General features: G+C 34.7%; 2 protein-coding genes across 2 annotated transcripts; one reads left to right on the forward strand and one right to left on the reverse strand.

The window, feature by feature from the left end:
• Window positions 1-4866: 4866 nt before the first annotated feature.
• Window positions 4867-8384, reverse strand: EAF02_009752 (uncharacterized protein). The gene is made up of 4 exons (XM_038905800.1): window positions 7729-8384; window positions 7405-7542; window positions 5804-7353; window positions 4867-5745 (listed from the first exon to the last, which is right to left on the reverse strand). The coding sequence occupies exons 1-4, from the start codon at window positions 7751-7753 to the stop codon at window positions 5542-5544; spliced, it is 1917 nt and encodes a 638-aa protein (XP_038754540.1). The 5' UTR covers window positions 7754-8384; the 3' UTR covers window positions 4867-5541.
• A 1058-nt stretch (window positions 8385-9442) lies between these two features.
• EAF02_009753 (uncharacterized protein) lies at window positions 9443-11066 on the forward strand (the record flags this gene model as incomplete). The annotated part of the gene is made up of 2 exons (XM_038905801.1): window positions 9443-9535; window positions 9612-11066. 2 exons carry the CDS (start codon window positions 9443-9445, stop codon window positions 11064-11066), a joined length of 1548 nt encoding a protein of 515 aa, XP_038754541.1.
• Between the last annotated feature and the right edge of the window lie 9077 nt (window positions 11067-20143).

Consider the following 20143-nt stretch of genomic DNA (forward strand, 5'->3'; position numbering starts at 1 on the left):
AACATTATAGAAGGGCTACCTGGCTAGAAATCTGAAATAGCAAGCCTGCAAAATATAATCGGTTTTATTATATAAAAAAGATCTGGCAAAATAATGTGAAACAATTACTAACTACGAGATATAGCATATAATAATAGCAACAGCGATACTATCTATATAGTTCGAGAAGATGAATATGTGTATTAGTTTATAATTGGATACTATAGGGTAGAGAATATAATGGAGATATCAAATAGACTTAAGAAACAAACAGGAATAAAGGCGTGAAGGAATGGTTTTAGTTCTGATCGGAATTTTCAAAGGTAATTATATAATAAATGGTTTAACATAGTCAAAAGATTCTATAGAAGCCTAGTACTAATAGCTTTATCACAAGTGAGCCGGGAAAGCGTTTGTAGGTATAGCGAACCTACTTTGTATTATAATATATTCTAGAAAGTAGTTATAATATAATTCATTTCTGTCTGCAGCCTGCCTGCGAAAAGCGATCATTACCTGTATACTCCCCGTTGCCCTCTTTGGCTCCGAAGTATAGTTCGATAGATTATACAAACAATACCCAAATGCAGGTTATGTTCCGGTTAGTATTAGGATCAAGAAATACATTGACCTAGTCAGCAAGACGATTTATAATATAGTACAAGGAGCTTTATTTGTCTACAAAACAACCTTAACAATTGTACTCCTTATAGAAACTAATCTCCCAGCTGGAATTGTTGCATTAGAGCAAGCCAAACTGAGGTTTGCATTTCGGCTTCAGATAATGGATATACAATATCTACTTATAAATCGATTGAAATTATATATCAGGAAAAAAGGACAAAGTATAAATACTCTGAAAGGTCCTAATACAAAACTATAAAGAATAGGATAAACAATTCTTACTACTAAGCGCCCCAGACTTTTATAATCTCACTTCTCTTCTAAATGTTGTATTAATTTAATGAATAGTATAAACAAAAAGGATATCACAAAAGTATTCAAGGAATAATGGGATTTAATTTCTTAAAAAGATTATTTTATATTTTCAAACAGGTCTGAACAATATAATGAACACGGTTACTGTATGGGGTATGGCTTTGCAATCTATTGTAGCAAGTAATAGATTGATAGCGGCTACAGTCATATACATAAACAATCACATATTTTTAATACTGAAACAATTAGCATATAGCAAAAACTAGAATGCCTTTTGAGTATCATTGATTGCCTCTATCAGAAACAATATAGTTATACATTGATAGTACTTCAATAATCTGGGGAATGCAAGGAAGCGCTGCTGCCTCCTTTTAATAGGTATATTACAAATACTATTAAGCAATACAATATTACAATATTATAATTAAGTAATCCCCTAAGCATATTGAGATTGAAAGTAACGAAACAGCCAATCGCCTTACTAATCAGAATACAGCTGGATCGCTTGACCCTAGCCCATCCTGCCTCCCTATAGTCAGCAGCTTCTGCTTTGTTCTATATATCAAATATCGGTGTTTCGAAAGCAAATAATAAAAGGAAAAAAGAGGCCTGATCTTTGAAATATATAATGCATGGAAACCGATATATAATATCTCGAAGCTGGAAAGCCTTAAGCTTTTTTGCGAGGCATTATATAGATTTATAGTAATACGGATTGGATATAGTAACTTTGTAGTTTATTATATTAGATTTAATTACAAAAATAGTATGAATATTTGTATATACAGGATTGAGAAAAGCCTAACGTGGTTTATCACCGAGTGGGCCATATCACCGAGTGGGCCACTTTCACCTCAATTCACACCTTCAAATCTATATTATTCAACAACAATTGAATCAATTGATTAAAACTATTAAGAATTTAATAATCTAGAATCTATTACATTATTTTGATAGATTCTTGTATTATAACCTGTCTTTCTGTATTTACTACAATACCGAATAGAAAGTATTTCCCTATTAGAATTCCTTTCTTTTTAACGCTTGTCGTATTGAATCTGAATATCAATCTTTTGTTAAAATAATATATCAAGAGCCTTTTATCCAATGAGTACTCCTCCTTAATACAATTGGGTTTTTTTCATACATCACACTTACTTAATATCTTATTTGCCTTTTGAAGTATACGAATCTCTACATTCAAAAGTATGTTCTCATAAGCTAATCTCTTTGTACCTTTAGCTAAAGCTAATACAATCTCAAATATAGGTATAGGAGAGCTTGATTGATATCGAGTTATTCGAGATTTCACTAAAGTTGATTGAGAAAGAGCTTCAGTTGGATTGTGAGGGGTTTGAGAGATCCATTGATCTAGATCGAAAGAGGGGGGGGTAGGTGTACAAATTCGAATATCCAATTTCAAAAGCACAACATCAGGATCAAAGGATATTAAACCTGCTTTTTTAAATCCTGATTTCATATTCTAAAAGGTGATTGATTCTTCATATACAGCTTTAAAAGTTATAAAGAATTCAACCTTCGAAATATGATTAATATATACCTTAATAAATTTATCAATTTGACCACCATATAAACGTTTCAGATTCCTAAAACAGCTTATATCAAGTGGTTGAGTTAAATAACTTGAATGCAATAATAGATTCAAGTATATAATATCATTCTCTTTGCAATATACTTGAAAAGCTCTTGTTCTATAGTTTTTATGCCCGTTTAATATTAACATTCGATATCTGCCCTTTCTTCGATTCTTAGTATACTTATCGAAGTATTTCAACTATTCTAAACCTATCTCATTGTTTGTCTATCCATTAGATATAGGTTTAATAGCCCAATCCACAGGAAGATCGGTTTCAGTATACCAATTGAAGAGGTGAACTTGTTCCTGAACCACTAGAAATGGGGGAATAGTTTCACCCTCTCCATTTCCACATATTATTGCTGTAGCCCATTCTCGATTGCCTGGCTGTATTGATTTACTTCTGCCACATCTTTCGGCACTAGTAACAACCATTACTGCAGATATAATCCCCATCATAAAGCCTGTTTCATCGAAATTGTAGAAATCGCTATCCAAAATGCCGTATTTCGTTTGTATATTCGCAACCACTCAAAACCAATCTTCAATAAGCTTAGGATCTTTGTAGAGAACTTTTTGGAAATCATAAATACGATTAAAACGCATCTTTAATTCGATTCGACGTTGTATGAATCGATATGCCCAAAGCTTTCCAACACGTTTCGAACTCCTCGATTCAAGAATATAATTCGCCATATTTTCTATATTCTTGATATTAGATGGAAATCCTTTTGAATCCATATCAAGTATATATTCAATAATCACATCCTCTTCCAATTCTGTAATTTTATAACAATTCGCTCGAATCTCTATACGTGGAGTTAAACCGTTCATTCTATAGCTGATCATTGTGTAAGATATATTATATAACTTAGCAACCTTTCGAATACTTAATTTTTTATCTTTTTAAAGAGCTTCGATGACTAAAAGTAAACGTGCTTCTTTATTCGTAGATTCCATAATAAATGATTGATAAAACGCGTGTTGAATATGAAGAGTGCGAATTGAGGTGAAAGTGGCCCACTCGGTGATATGGCCCACTCGGTGATAACCACGTTATTATATTTCTTTCAATATTTAATTAATAATCAAATGCACGGTAACTGACTGCTTATACCAAATCGATTTCAATCCGAATAAAATACGATAGTATATATTAATTATATCCTGCAAATATAATATAGTTTTACTGATCTTCTCGCTAGATCCAGATTCTATATTAGAATATGTTCAAATTATATGAAACTATATGAACTCTAATCTGCTCCAATATCCCAAGGATAAACTCTCTACTCTAATCAATCTAAGATCTGCATCGATTAACTATAAGCATTTCAAGCGCTCTCCCGATTGATAACAATCAATTTAATCATTTGCTAATATCCAAATAATATATAAAACAAGGCCCTCTAAAACAGAACTACAAATCCTTAGACAGAATAGCCATAAGATTGCTATAAAACAATACTAAACAGAAGAACACCAGAAGCAACAAACCCTTGATTAGCTAACATTATACTACTTTGAGCGGCTGGAACGCTAGCAGCCCATAGGCCCGCTCCTTAGTACGTCTAGAATACCCCTTGGGAGGTCAGATATTAGACGTTAATCACTATAAATAAATAAATAAATATATCTCTATATCTATTAATTTTTTTACAAAAAAAATTGAATTTCTATATAAATTTAAATTCAAAATTTTCAAAAGAATATATAGAGTTTTTTTTAAATAATTATTATTAAAAAGTTATTAAAGATTTTATTAAATTCTAAATTTATATATAATTTCTATACAAATTAAAAAATCGATATTTTAAAGCTCTAGATTTTAACATAGAAAAATCCTAAAATCTAAAAAATTTCAGAATAAGTTTAAATCGATTTAAATTATACATAAATAAATTTTTATTAAATTATATTATATACTAATAAAGATATTAATAGATTAAAAAAGTGATTTTTGGTATAAAAGAGTGACTCAAAACAGGGGTAGCCAGAAAGTAGAGTACCCGACTTATGTACTAGATAATCAGCTCTTTAGTCTTACATAAACGACCGTCCTATTCACTATTCCATAACCCGACTCGCCGACTATTATTACCTACCTACCTATTCGTAGGAGAAAAAACAGGGGGAATTTGACAATTCAAATTTTCATCGAAATCCTCTAACTTAATAGAATAAAAAATAATTTATAAATGATTTATATAAATTCAAAAAGATAAAAAGAAATTTTAGCTTCTTATTGTTTAGATAATATTTTGAAATTTTATTTTATATAATATTGAAGGAGAGTAATTGAATGATGTCGTACTGTAGAAGTGATCGAATCCCACCTGTTTTTTCTCCTGCGAATAGTCTGGGTACCCAGTATCAATATCATTATTATCAACCTATCTATCAACCTACCTATCAACCTACCTATTAACCTATCAACCTACCTACCAACCAATCTATTAACCTACCAACCTACCTATCAACCTACCTATCAACCTATCCATCTATCTATCTACATACCTACATAAAAATATCCATTCACTCATAAAAGCACATCACATTCTCACATTCTCACATTCTCACATCCCATCCCAATGATTAGTCCCTAGGTAATTGACGAAGAAACAAATACTTCGATTTTCAAATGGAAAGAAGTTCGAACCCTCTCTCGTGCTTCCTTCCTTCCTTTCTATCAAACCCACATACCCATCCACCTGTCCATGACAAAGTGCTTTCGTAACGCCTCTACTCTACTCTACTCTACTCTCATGTGATTCCCCAATACTAATTTCAGTGCCGAAGAAGAATACAAAAACAACGAATATCCATTTTCATATAACTTCTCATCTCATCTTATCGGATAATATTCTTAGAATTTGTTCGTGAAGAAGAGAAACCACTCCAACCCTCAATCTGTATGCGAATTGCTATCTGGAGAGAAAAGACGCCCGAGTAAAGTTGAAGTCATATCATCATACCACTGGTCATTTCCAGAATTCCAGTTCCCTTTTTCCCTGACTTTCATCCATCTATCTATCCTGTACACTTCCTACGAAACTGGGATCTTTGATACTTCCGCCTCCATCTCCCAATCCTGCAACCGGTCTGTTGTAAGACCATCCAGTAAATTGTTCTTGCATGGTTGATGACAATTGTCCGCCTTCTACCAATGAATCGGCTGGTGCTTGGGAGGTAAATTCCACATCAAAGTTGGTGGTATCAAGAGCATCCGTCTATATTTCATTAGCATATTGCATGTAAACATTTGAAAGAATAAAACAAAATACATACCACGTTAGGTTTGAATGTAGGCTCATACTTTCTCTGAAGTAACTTTCGCCAATCAATACTGTGGAAGAAAGGATGGGCCTTAATTTCCGATGCACCATTTGCACCCAATCTTAGATCTGGTTTTCTGTTGAGAAGTTTCTGCAAAAGATCCTTCGCAGCAGGTGGAACAATTTCAGGACCAGGGAAGTTCAATGGATCGCTCAGAATCTTGCGATACATCTCATTGGTATTCTCATCATAGAAAGGAGGTAAACCAGTCAACATCTCATAGAGCAAAACACCAAGGGTCCACCAATCAACCGTCTTAGTGTAACCTTGTCCCATCAACAATTCTGGTGCCAAGTATTCGGGAGTTCCACAGAAGGTATTGGTGCGATCCTCATCCTTCATGTCAAGTTTACACAAGCCAAAATCACAAAGTGCAATGTGACCCGAGTAATCCAAAAGAATGTTCTCTGGTTTCAAGTCACGATAAATGACGTTGAAACCATGTAAACATTCTAAAGCGCAAAGGAGTTCGGCTGTGTAAAATCTTGAACGATTGATGTCGAAGCGAGATTCTTTTTGAAGATGATGGAAAAGTTCACCACCGTTGACAAATGCCAAGACGAAATATAACTTTTCGGGTGATTGAAAAGTAAACTTGAGAGGAACGATGAATGGATTGTTGATTTGAGAAAGGACCGATCTTTCTGCCAACGTGTGTGCGACTTCTGATCGTGAAATAATATGAGCTTTTCGAATGGTCTTGAGGGCGTAAATTCGTTGGGTATCTTTTTTCTTGACTTGCATGACCTTTCCAAAACTTCCTTTTCCAACCACTTTCAATAGGTCGAAATCTTCAATCTTCAATGCTCTTGTTCTATTCTCAACATATTCCACTCCAATGCGAATCTTTCCAGTACCATATTGAACGTCCAACCATTCCGGTCCACTCTGTCCCAATGTGCTCTCTCTTCTTTGGAATTCTGCAGCGGCCTTTTCCTTGTCTTTTTTTCCCAACTTGGGGTCTTCGACGTATTTGTGCTTTTCTTCGAATCGAGGGTTGATGCGCGTAACACCAAGGAAAATATCTTGGCTTCGACCAGATCCCGGAGGCGCATTTGGGTTTCGAAGATATAGATGAACTGCTAATTCGGTAACTCTTGAAACATCAAACTTATATTGAGTATTATCCCCAGCCCATAGGGGGTTTTCAGGGGACCCTGCAACTGAATTGACAAAAACTTGCATCTTATCGAAATCTAACAAGGCATATGGAAGGTATTTGGAGGAGATACGTCCATGGTTAGTAGGAACTTGAATTCCACCTCCAGATGTTTGTGGTCTCATATTCGAATAAGATCCCGCGACTTGGTTTGAAGCCCCGGAACGTACTGAACCTGCAACTCCAAAGCCATTTCCCGCAGATAATGAATTCTGTGTATGATTGCTGAAGACTTGTTTATATTGATCTGGTAGAGAGAATCCACTTCCTTCGTGAAGAGTAACGATGAGAATACCCGGTCGAGGAGCGGATTGTGGTTGAGTGGCTATGGCTTCGGACGCAGCTTTTGAGGTCAGTATACTTTTCGTGAACCAGATTAACGATGTGCGCATACCTATTCCATTATCGTTGATAGATGGTGCCGGACTTGATGTGCCAGATTTCTCATCTTTGGATGATTCCCTCAGAGTTTGTGAAGATGGGGTTCGAGAGAAGGTAGACGTTAGGGGACCAAGATGCGTCTCTTTGAGCTCTAAAAATGGATAGCGATAATTAGTGACAAGTCCAATTCATGTGCTCGCTTTTGACGATTTAAAGCTCAATAGACTTCTCCGAAGTGACGCTGGGGTGGTAGCCAACAATAAGATTTAGCTAAAGGAGGTAGATCTGAGTGGTTTCAAGATTGACCTGGAATGAATTATAAATGAATTCAACTCACTCTTGGTGATATTCCAAGACGACATCTTGGGGATGGGGAACAAAATTGTATCGGTAGGAGAGGGGGACGTAGGAAGAAGGATAAGTTGTAGGATTCTAGGGAATGGGATTGTAATTGATGTTGTATGTTGGGTGATGGTAGATGGTAGGTGGTAGGTGGTGGTAGATGGTAATGAATGAGGAGTAAAGTAGATATCGGGATTTCTTCGAGGGATTGACAGTAAAGTGTTCGTTCAGTGCGTTGCGGTCAGGATTTAGCTTCAAACAAGTGCTCACAGGCGATTGCCCCGCCAAAATAGATTGATTGTCAAGGCAAATACTCGCAATTAATTGATTGATACGATTAGATGGACCGAAGTGATCATGAAGAGAGTGAGTGAGTAATATAAGTAAGTGATATTGATATTGGTCGAGTGAACGTTTATAAATCCAGTCGTGGTTGTGTATCAAGAGTAGAATGAAAGGTTGAATGAGAGGTTGAATGAATGCGTCTCTATCAATCAATATGGAAGAAGTAATGGGATTTTGGGTAATTCTTCTTCTTCTCCTTCTCTCTTGTTGCTTTGGATGTTTTTATGTTTCACTACCTAGGTACTCTGCGTGTTGAAAGCTTCTCAAGATGTCAAAATAACATACATGTCTCTCACATACTCTCGCAATGTTTGACTAGGGAGGGCCAGCGTTTGTAAGGGGGCGATTTTCAATGTAACATTGCTACTCTCTACTAGGGATGTTTTTGAGGGGGGCTTAGAATCACGATAAAATGAGTGAGTGGCTTATTAGTAGCAAGTACCAGCCAGTATGGAGTACCTACTAGATATATATGAAACTCTTCTTTTCCTTTTCGATTTGATTCTGGTAAAACAAATCATCATCTACCTCAGGACTTCGGGACATAGGGCTACTCCAATATATCTCTCCTCGAATTTGGGCTTCACTGATCGATGGATGGATGAATTGATAGCCGTCTCCTCAGTCACGTGCAAGTACCATCTACTTACTATCATTTCTCAGGTTCCCAGGTCCTCTGTAACAGCAACGTGGGCGGGGCGGCCATTTGCCTAAACTCCGAAAACTCTTGATAACAGGATCCGATAAGGACGGCCGTCTGTTGTTTGATGGGCCAAGTTTCAAGTACATCCAGAGCATATACTTGTACATCACAAGCTCGTACACGAAAATACCAAAAATTGATGTGGTAGAAAATGCATTGTAAAATTAACTATGGTCGTATGTCGAGCACAGAAATCTTCACATTCTTCTCATACCTAGGGTACCTAGTAGATAACGAAAATGAAATCAACCTCAACATACACAAGAGGGGATCCTCGATATACAATTTTCAAGATGTCTACTATTGTAGTACCTAGTATTAGTAATAACCGGGAATGAATAACAAAATTTTCAGCCTCACTGATTTATGTGGCTGGTGCCTCTAATCTGGTTTAGCCGGTCCTCGACCGTAGCCTTGTCGAGCCACATCTGTAATGTACCCACTCTTGGAACCTCATCGCATTGATCGAACTACCGTTCACAGAATCATCAACACCGTAACAACTTTAATACTTCTTATTAATTTGAGGAATAATTCCATCAAAGAATTACTGCACTCATTCAATCACGATACAATTAAATCTAGAAACAATCCTCAATCCTGTCGTCTCCATTCGTTGGTCAATCGTGGCGCAAAGTAAATATTCACAACCATCTTGACGATGGGGATCATTCGCAAGAAGACGGCAATGAGAGGGGGTGAAGGTGGTGTTAAATACGTCTGTGATATGTGCTCAGCAGATGTCACGAATACTGTATTTACTCTTTATCAATATCCGATCTGTCGCTCCGCGTAATTGTCCTAATAGCTAACTCTCCCCCCAATTATAGGTCCGAATTCGATGCGCCCACTCTGCTTGCAATGAATACGACCTATGTGTACAATGTTTCTCCGATGGCAAATCCTCCTCACAGCATCAACCTGCTACTCACCCATTTAGAGTTATTGAACAAAACTCCGTGCCAATTTATGAACCAGATTGGGGGGCTGATGAAGAGCTACTATTGTTGGAAGGGTGTGAGATATATGGATTGGGTTCTTGGGCAGATATTGCAGATCATATTGGAGGGTTCCGAACTAAAGACGAGGTTCGAGATCATTACAAGAAGGTCTACTTGGATAGTCCAAAATTTCCACTACCAAAACGAGCTAGTCCACATGATACAGAGTTGATGGACGCGTTGCCTCGAGACGAATTCCAAGCTCGAAAGAAGGCACGAATAGAGAAAAGAAAAGAGGCAGCTAAAAATCAACCCCCACCGCAACCAAAAAAGAAGCCCACGGCTAGTGTTCCATCATGTCACGATATTCAAGGTTATATGCCTGGTCGTCTGGAGTTCGAGACCGAATATGCAAATGAAGCAGAAGAGGCCGTTCAGTTAATGTCATTTGAACCTGGTGATGGAATTAATCCTACTACTGGAAAGGTGGAACCGGAATTCGAGCTCAAAATGACAGTGATGAACATTTACAACCAGCGGTTAACTCAACGAGCCGATCGTAAAAAGGTCATATTTGAACATAACCTTCTGGAATATCGCAAAGCAGTTGCTCTTGATAAAAAGCGTACAAAGGAAGAAAGAGATCTTCTTACTCGTACAAAACCTTTCGCGAGAATGATGAATCATGATGATTATGAAGAATTCTCAAAAGGTCTCATTGATGAGTTAAACCTACGACTAGCAGTTTCTCAATTGCAAGAGTGGAGAACAATGAGGATTGGAGACCTCAAAAGCGGAGAGAAATACGAACAGGATAAGCAACAGAGAATCCATAAGGCACAACCTATGGGTAGTATGGATCGTGAACGATACGCCGCAAGTACAAAGAACAAACCTCCTGTCGTTGAAACTCCAAGTGGTGCAGCTGCGTTGGTTGCTCCTGAATTACCGGATTCTATCCTCAAATCGGAGCCAAACGATGACAAAGAAAACTTGATGAATGGTAATGGTTCTCTCACAAATGGAATCAAACAACAATCCCCTGTTATTAAACGTGAACCAATACAAGTTCAACCTCTCTCTACAATTACACCATTACCGCTCAACCCATCATCTACTCCCGATTATCATCTTTTGACACCTGGGGAAATTGATCTTTGTGAAAAGACTCGATTAAATCCAAAACCATATCTGGTGATCAAAGAAGCGATTTTGAAAGAGGCAGTAAAGGGAGATGGAAAGTTGAAGCGGAAAATGGTCAAGGAGATTGCGAGAGTGGAAGGAGCAAAGGGTGGGAAGATTTTTGATTTCTTCTTGCATGTTGGTTGGGTCGGGAAAGCGTAGGGAATTTTACCAATTTTCATTGCATGATGGAGTTAGCACGGTCATTACGAATAGTCTATTGGAGGTGGGAAAGGGAGCAAACTTTCGTGAACGGTGTTCAGGATGGGAATGGGCAAGTGTCTTTCAGCGTTTATGGAGGGGACTGATTTCAAAAGAGCTTTCTTGCTGTTCTTCCTCACAATCGGTTAGGTGTTTGGGGATACAAGGAAACACCTTTTGAGGAGAGATAGTGGCTTTTGCAAAGGTCGTTTTTTATGATGCATAGCGTAGCTAGGTTTTGATTGGTGTTTGAGAGGAATGAATTTCATGGTATGGAGCAAACGGATTGGATTGGATTGGAGTTTTACTTGTGGTCTTGGTAGTCGAGATAGATCGAAATGGTCCGTGGATGAGAATGGGAATACTTAATAATCAGGATACGCATGAATGTCTCTGACGTCATGATATTCTGAGCAGGATGTATTCGTCAGCGCTGGCTTTTGGTTTTCCTATACTAGACAGCGGGTTTATGAGAAATGGCGATGCTGTAATATAGAAGCGGGAAGAGTGGAGATGAGGATTGGGTTGGGTTGGGTGCGATTGGGTGGTTGTAGATATATGTATCGTCTCGTATTGCGTTGCATAGAATATATATCTTTGCTATGAGATGGTTGGTGCGATGGTAATGTGATGTGGTGATATGATGTAATGTAAAATGATGTAATGTATTGGAGATGTAATAATGATGTGATGTTGATATCAAATAAAGATAATAAAATGAAATCTTTAATAGAGGGGGTTAATGTAGTATACTGCTTGTAATGTGTATATGTATGTCTGTATATGTATATCTATATATCTACAAGGTAGGTGATATGTCTATGAGATAGGTGATTTATTTATGAAACTGATAGAGATGTATTTGGTGTTTGGTGTTTATATTTGTATAGGGAGTGGGGAGTGGGGAGTGAGGAGTGAGGAGTGAGGAGTGAAGAGTGAGGAGTGAAGAGTGAGGTTGTAGTGTGTGTATGTGTGTATTTATAGTGAGGATAGTTATGTATAATGAGATTTTGGATGCGTAGTGTGTGTAGATAATATTTATATATATTTAGAGATTGATTGATTGATTGATTGATTGAATTTACGTTCACCTTTAGTCTAAGACTATATAGAATGGCTAGGCCCGATAGGCCTAACAAGTAACTTTTTGATTTACAATATTGGTTATGATTTTATTAGGAAAATGAAAATAAATGCTAGAGAATAGTGCCTGCTCATTATATATATTATATATAATAAAAAAATTCTAACAATTAAGAAATTGTAAAAAGATCAAGCCCCTCTCTTATTTCCTTAATTATTTCTTCTTTATTATTTTTTTCTCTCTTCTTTTCCATTACTATTCCTTTCTCTATTATTTCTTATTCAAGAGTTCTTATTAGATACTATATCTTTGTAGCGATTTTGGTAATATTAATAAATTTGATAGCTAATTCGATACCTATTTTGATATACAATAAGAATTGTATAGTAATTTTCAATAATAATATATTCTGGAATATTTCTTTTCTTTCTGTTTTATATATAGAACAATTAATCAGAAGGTATTGTAGTGTTTTAATATTACTATATATATATCTATTATTGGAGTGATTAAATCAATATAGATATGATTTGATATAATCATAATCTAATTTCAATTGGAAAAGTATATTAGCAGTATTTCGATTGATTTCCAATTAATAGCTTAATTTTCGATCTAATTTTCTATAAAAATAGTTTTGAATAAATTAATACTGATTGATTGGATTTGAGTTTATATTGATTGAAAGTTGAATTCTATTAATCAAAAAAGGATTCTTTGATTATCATTCTTAGCAATCCGAAACTGGTTTTATTTGAGATGGATTGTATTGTAATAGCCTCTTTTGCTAGCTTATCTACTAGCTCGTTCCCTTTAACTGATATATGCCCTAATATTCAATTCAAGAATATTTCAGATTCTTTAATTATAATAGTTTTCAATTACTTTGATTGTTCGAATTTGATATACTTGTTTTAAATAATCTGAAAGTATTTTCAATCAAAAAAGGCTTGCTTAATTATCTGAATAAATCTTAAACTTTTTTCTATTATTAATAATTGAGCTAGTATATTCAATAGCTTGAGTAATTCCATATAGCTTTTTATTATAAACTAATTGATTACTTTCAATATTGACTTATTCTTGATATAAAATCTGATTATTCGATTGTATTAATACTATCCCTATATTAATATCTATTCTCTTTTTAATAGAAAAAATATCTATATAAATATAAATAATATTTTGATCTTTGTGTTTAAGAATAATATTATGGAATATTACTGTATTTTCTTTTAAAGTCTGGCTAATATTAATTTTAAAAGGGATTTCCTTTTTTCATAAAGAGAAGTGAAAATGAATAATCTTTTCGAGAGAAAATAAATCAAATTCTTTATCAATTAATTCCCTAATTCTATTAAATTGAATTAGTTTATATAGCTTTCTTTGAGGAGTGTTAATTGCTTTTCGATTAGCATATTAATATACTAAAATAGCTTTTTCGATGTTAATTGAATATTTGGATAAGAGTTTTGTTAATTGAAAAGTATATTGTTTGATGTTTGAGTTTAATCGGATATTTGCTAGTTTTAATTCTAATTCGATTTTTATTAGAAGAATTAGAATGATTTTGAAAACTTTTAGTATCTTTCGGAGAGCTAGGTTTTGAAGAGCTTGTATTTTATTCTTGAAATAGGCTTGTTCTTTTTATTAAATCATTGATCTGTAATCAGTTATACTAGTTATATAAGCTATATATAATTGTTGAAGAGCTTTAGAATTTAGGTCTTTTTCAATATTTGCTAGTTGAGTTATTCAATAAAGATTTCTTTTATTTGTATAATTCAGATATTGATATATTGATTAAATTTGAGATTTGGATTGAATTATATATTTAATTATCTAATTAAAGATTAAGGTTTAATAATATCCGAATTGGGTAATATGATTGGAAAGTTCTTAATTAGCTTGAATGCTGAAAAGTGTATTAATTCTGTCTTTACTAAATCGAATTGAATTATACTTTTCAAGCTAAGTTTGTAGATTTGCTTTGTAGCTTTTTCAAGAAATCTAATATTCTTTTTTTATAAAAATGAGTTTGTAATTAAAGCAATATTTATTTATTTATTTATTTATTTATTTATTTATTTATTTATTTATTTATTACTTTACATCCAAGGGGTAGGCTGAAGGCCTACCACGACCTCCCAGGGGGTACTAGGGATGGACTATACTACCAATTCTATTTACATATAATTGCCGGTATAGCCAAGCGTTCCGTTCTTCTACGGCTGTGATGCTGATGGTGAGCGAGCGGCCGCGTTATGTACGCTCTTGCCGCTCCACTCCCGCTTGCAAGTTCAATGCTGTCCAACTCACTTCATGCTGAGTAGTCCAGGGGTTGTTTGGGACCTCGTACGAGGCAGGGTTCAGGGCCGGTAAGGGCGGGTTTTTTTTTTTTGGAGAGTTACTCTCAGAGAGAGAGTAAAATGGAGTTCGGGGATCGCTGGCAACCGCTGTAAGCAGAGACGACCGGGGTTATCGAGGCCTATTAGAGGCGAGGCGATCTGGCAATCGCTAGAAGCGAAAGCGATCGATTATATGAAGCCTTATTTAGGGGCGAGGTGATCAGCGGCCGCTAGAGGCGGGCGATCGGGTATCGAGATCCCAAGAGGGAGAGAGGTATGTTGTGACCGCTCGAATGCGGTTGGAACCACTCAGACGAAGTGGGGAGGCATGGCGGTGGTGGAGCGGAGCTCCTCCTGTCGGGGCTAGAGGAGAGAGAAGGGATCACGACTTCCTTCATGCAATCGTAGCCGGTGATATAGCTTGTGAATCCACAGGTCCCACTCTACAGATTCAATAAAATGGGGATCGTCCCATATATATGAAGAGATTTCATCAAGCACATCGTTCGAAATGAATAATGGAAAGTGGGCACGAATCACTTTACCATTAAACCAGCCACTCCCTACGGAGAACAATGGTCTTTTTGTTATTAAAGCAATATTATTAATATAGAAGAGAAATTTAACTGATTTTAAAAGGAATAATTCTTTAATATATATTTGTCACGAGAGAATTAGCCTATATAAACCCAATTAGCTTAATGCTATCGGTGATATCACTTTTAGCGTGATAGTTATGAGCCCGGTATGCGTTTATAGCGCAGTGGCATAATTCTTCACTTTACCGTACTCTCTTGTAGTGGTTTTTCGTGGGCCCACTTATAAGAGGGTATTTCAACAGACCCACATTAGTCATCTGATCTTGGCCTATTGGAGCTAATGTGAGGACCCTGCTCTGTTGCCCCACTATCTCCGCTCAGCCTATTAGATGTATCCAGAGAGAACCTAATACTAGTTGTATCCAATCAAAAGAGAACCTAGATTTGGCATCACATGGAGATAGGAAGAGATTTGCGCATTTATGACTCAATGAGGCTAGTACAGAGATTACTGCCTACAACCAGCTAGTCAGCAATCTCGGGGGTGTGTCACGAGAGAATTAGCCTATATAAACCCAATTAGCTTAATGCTATCGGTGATATCACTTTTAGCGTGATAGTTATGAGCCCGGTATGCGTTTATAGCGCAGTGGCATAATTCTTCACTTTACCGTACTCTCTTGTAGTGGTTTTTCGTGGGCCCACTTATAAGAGGGTATTTCAACAGACCCACATTAGTCATCTGATCTTGGCCTATTGGAGCTAATGTGAGGACCCTGCTCTGTTGCCCCACTATCTCCGCTCAGCCTATTAGATGTATCCAGAGAGAACCTAATACTAGTTGTATCCAATCAAAAGAGAACCTAGATTTGGCATCACATGGAGATAGGAAGAGATTTGCGCATTTATGACTCAATGAGGCTAGTACAGAGATTACTGCCTACAACCAGCTAGTCAGCAATCTCGGGGGTGTGTCACGAGAGAATTAGCCTATATAAACCCAATTAGCTTAATGCTATCGGTGATATCACTTTTAGCGTGATAATATTAAAAAAAGAATTGGAGAAATTGGATTGTTTTATAGTATTTTGGTCGAAATAGGCTTAAAGAATTCGATTTGATTATTGAAAGAAAGTTTTAGCTGTTTTTGTTATAGAAAAGAGACTATCCAGGAGATGAGATTCGTTAATAGTTTCAATTTCTTATAAATATTTAATAATCGATTTCTTGAAATATGATTAAAGGCTCTCTTTATATCTATAAATAGAACTGAGGTCTTTTTGTAGATTTGCTTGTTTCTTTTGATTTCGGTGATTAGAAGAAAGGCTGTATTAATTGCTGATTTCTTTTATTGATTTCTAATTTGACTTTTGTATAATAGATTAATAGTTTCTGCTAAATAGCCTAATCTTTAAGCTAAAATCCTTTCGCTAATTTTTCCAAAACAATTTAGAAATACAATAACTCTATATGCTTTTGGAGCTGAATAATCGGGTTTTGAAGATTTCTTTAGAATCGCTCTAATGGCTTATTTCCAGCATTGTGGGTAGTATCCTAAATTGATTAGGTTACTGAATAGATTGAAAAGATCCGTGGAATTACTTTGTATGCTTTTATAATGATCTCCTGAGTGATTTCATTTGGGCTAAGGGTTTTTCTTTAGATTTTAGCTAAGCAAGTATTACTTAATTTGATTTATAAAAGAATAGGCTATTCCCATTTCTTGGATTGCTTGTATTCTTTTTATTATGATTTTGGAATAATAAAAGAAAATAGAAATAGAGTTGATTTAAAAATAAAATATTTTCCTTCAAAAAGCTTTCTATTGAAATATTCGATATCCTTTGGTTTTAATAACACTGCTCATGCGGTGCATTCAAATCCCCCGAGCATATTATACACTGCCGCAAAGTCCTCGCGACCTATGAAACCTGGCCTCTAGATATCAAGCCTAAATACTCATTCTGTAATTAAGTAGCTCAAGAACGACTATTGAAATAGTTAATATATATATCAATCAAATTCGCTAAATTTATTGCTATAACAGATTTCTATAGGAATATATGCTTTAGAATACTATCAAAGAATAGAAGGGAGAAGGAAAGGGATCGATCGATCCAGACGAATATAAACAAAGAGTAGGAGGGGAATAGATCTAGAAAAGCTATATAGAAGAAAATTGAAGTATGCGGTATATTATATTGTAATGAGAATATATACAAAAGCTATCCTTATAGGATAAGTAGCTTTTAAATAAATATTATATAAGAAATCGGAAAGCGTGTATAGAGACGTTCAGAGGATTGGAAACAAAGGTGCAAGTGTATTAGCTATTGTTTGGAAGGCTATTGAGGTAATTGAGACCCCATCCCTAGGAAAGGAGGATCATGTAAATTAGAAGATCACCCCGCAATTAGCCCAACCGTAATGCCCCCCCGGGAGGCTCGCCTATACGGCCCGGTTGAAAATTACTAATAATAATAATAATAATAATTGGGTTTTAATAATCCTTTGTATAAGCTATTGCTTTAAATATTATCTGTATATCCTTTTTTTCTAGGAATTCATTTTAATAATTCTTTTTAATTATTTTAATAGTCTGAAAATACTTGTTTTTAATAATTCAATATTTTTCTTTAAGGTTTGAATTCTTTAGATCTAATTTAATTGATTGTTTTACTTTTTCTAATTCTTTTCAAAGATTTATTAATTCGGGGATTTATTATAGCTTTGTTTTTCTAATCAATAAAGCTTTAGATATAGAATTTTCAATAGCTTTTTAGATAATCCTTATAAGTTCGCTTACTGTTTGATTTAGATTAGAATAATTATTTCTTTTTTTCAAACTATTTAATGAATCCTCTTTAGATAAAATTATTAATATTAAAGTAAAGAGAATAGGGGAATATAATGATTCTGATTTCAATATCAATTTGAATTTATTTTAATTAACTAGTTTTGTATTGTATTTAGCTAGTAATGTTATATTAAGGGGGCTTGTTTCTTTTTCTTTTAGCTTGAATAATATTCCTGTATAATCGGATTCTGTGACGAACCCAACGAGTGTTTAGAGATCAATCCTTAGAATTAAAAGCTACAGAACTAAAGAGAGCATGCTATAAGCTATATATGCGATCGGCTTCGAGCTTAATACTACACTAGCCCGATCGGACGCAATCATGTATATATCGTAACACTACCCCCCCCTTCTGAAGAGTTCGTCTCGAACTCACTTTAAACGAATAATTTAAATACAAAACATAATCAATAATCTTCTTTTATTATTAATATCACTATTTTCTTTATTGTTTTTATATAAAATATTTCAAAACGCTAAATGCATAATAGCCAATTGAAAATGTCACAAAAATCATCTACATCTTCCAAGCAATTTTCAAAATATCAGCTATTAATCATCTCATCTAGATCCTCACCTTCATCATTATCCTATTCAAAGTCAGCAGAAGTAATCGTAACAACTAGAACAGATTCTTTTCAATCTCGAATACTTGATGCGGATCAAGTGGGCAGACTCGTATCCAATAAAAAAACACTTCCATACCAAACACATTTGTTTTGCTTACATAAAAAAGTTCTTTCAATAAAGGAAAATTCGGGCACGCGAGGGCAGAGTGGAATAGGGGTAGGATCGGCTTGGACCCCAATAGAACCAAAGGCACCAATAATATTAAGATTACCAACATTTATTGGATTGTGATTACAAGAATGAAATGGATTCTGTAATATGTATAGGGCTCTAGATTCACTAAAATAGGATGATGCAGGGACTCCATTCGCTGTACACGCAGCTAGTTGTTATATGACCTGAACAAAGTCGGGATAAAAGTAGGGCAGAGAAAGCTATTGAGAAAGATGATTTCTAAAAGTTATATTAAATCCATTATAGAAAGTTGAGATTTTATTTGAATCAAGCCAATTCTATCCTTTAGCTTTGTAAAGAGTCCTTTCGAATTTCGCAATATAGGTATGTAGAGAATCGATTCCTTACTTAAGGTTAAATAGCTTATCTTCAGCCTTTTGAACTTTATTTGGATTATTGTAGATATATATAAATTGATTCAGAATCGTTTATATAATCTAAGAAAATATTTGATCAAGAGAAGAAAATTGAGGATAGTATTATAACTTGTATATAAAATTCGAGATTGAGCTAAATGTAATAAATTGAACTATAGAATTGTTGATTGTAATATTGTGTACTTATAATTTTGCTTAAATCGAAGGTAACCACATATCAAATTTCTGGGAATTACCACTAAACTTTTCGGGATCAGAAAAAAAGGATTTCGATCGGGAAGGTATATATATTATAGAAAAGCAATTGAGAATTAAAGAATATAGAAAGGAGATTTTATTATATTGTTGATTACTTTATTACAAAGTTTCTTAATCACATATGAGATTGTATCAACCTTTATAGTTAAGGAAATTAAGGATAAGAAAAAAGACAATATTTTCGATTAAAATCAAGAAAATCTATGTGCAGGCAAAAAAGCAGGAGTAGTGTGTTTAGATAAGAGCAAGTGGAGTATGTGTAAAAGCTTTATTTATAAGTATATACAGATATTATTCTATTTCTTATTTGGAAGAGTTTTTAATAATGTAACAAACCTAACAAGTGTTTAGAGATCAACCTTAGAATTAAAAGCTATAAAATTAAAGAGAGCGTGCTACGAGCTATATATACGATCGGCTTCGAGCTTAGTGCCGCACTAGCCCGATCGGATGCGATCACGTGTATATCGTGACAGATTCTATATCTGAAAGTATTTGCTAATTTTGGATTTGAAAAGCAATTCTTTTTGAAATTAATATAAGATTAATAATATTTGAATTAAGAAATTAGTATAATAAAAGATATTAAAACCAGGCTTATTAAGAAGAATAAGATTCTAATCTTTAAATTATTCGATTAATTGATTAGTGTTTCTATTTTTCTTTGAAAAAGGATCTTATTATAAATAATAAGAATTAAAGTCATTTAGAAAAATGGTTTTTTATATAATTATTGAATTGTATAAGTATTTTTTAATTATAAAGTCCTTT

This window comes from Botrytis sinoallii, assembly GCF_014898435.1.
Source record: "Botrytis sinoallii strain Bc 23 chromosome Unknown BSIN_021, whole genome shotgun sequence".
In the NCBI taxonomy this organism is placed as follows: domain Eukaryota; kingdom Fungi; phylum Ascomycota; class Leotiomycetes; order Helotiales; family Sclerotiniaceae; genus Botrytis; species Botrytis sinoallii.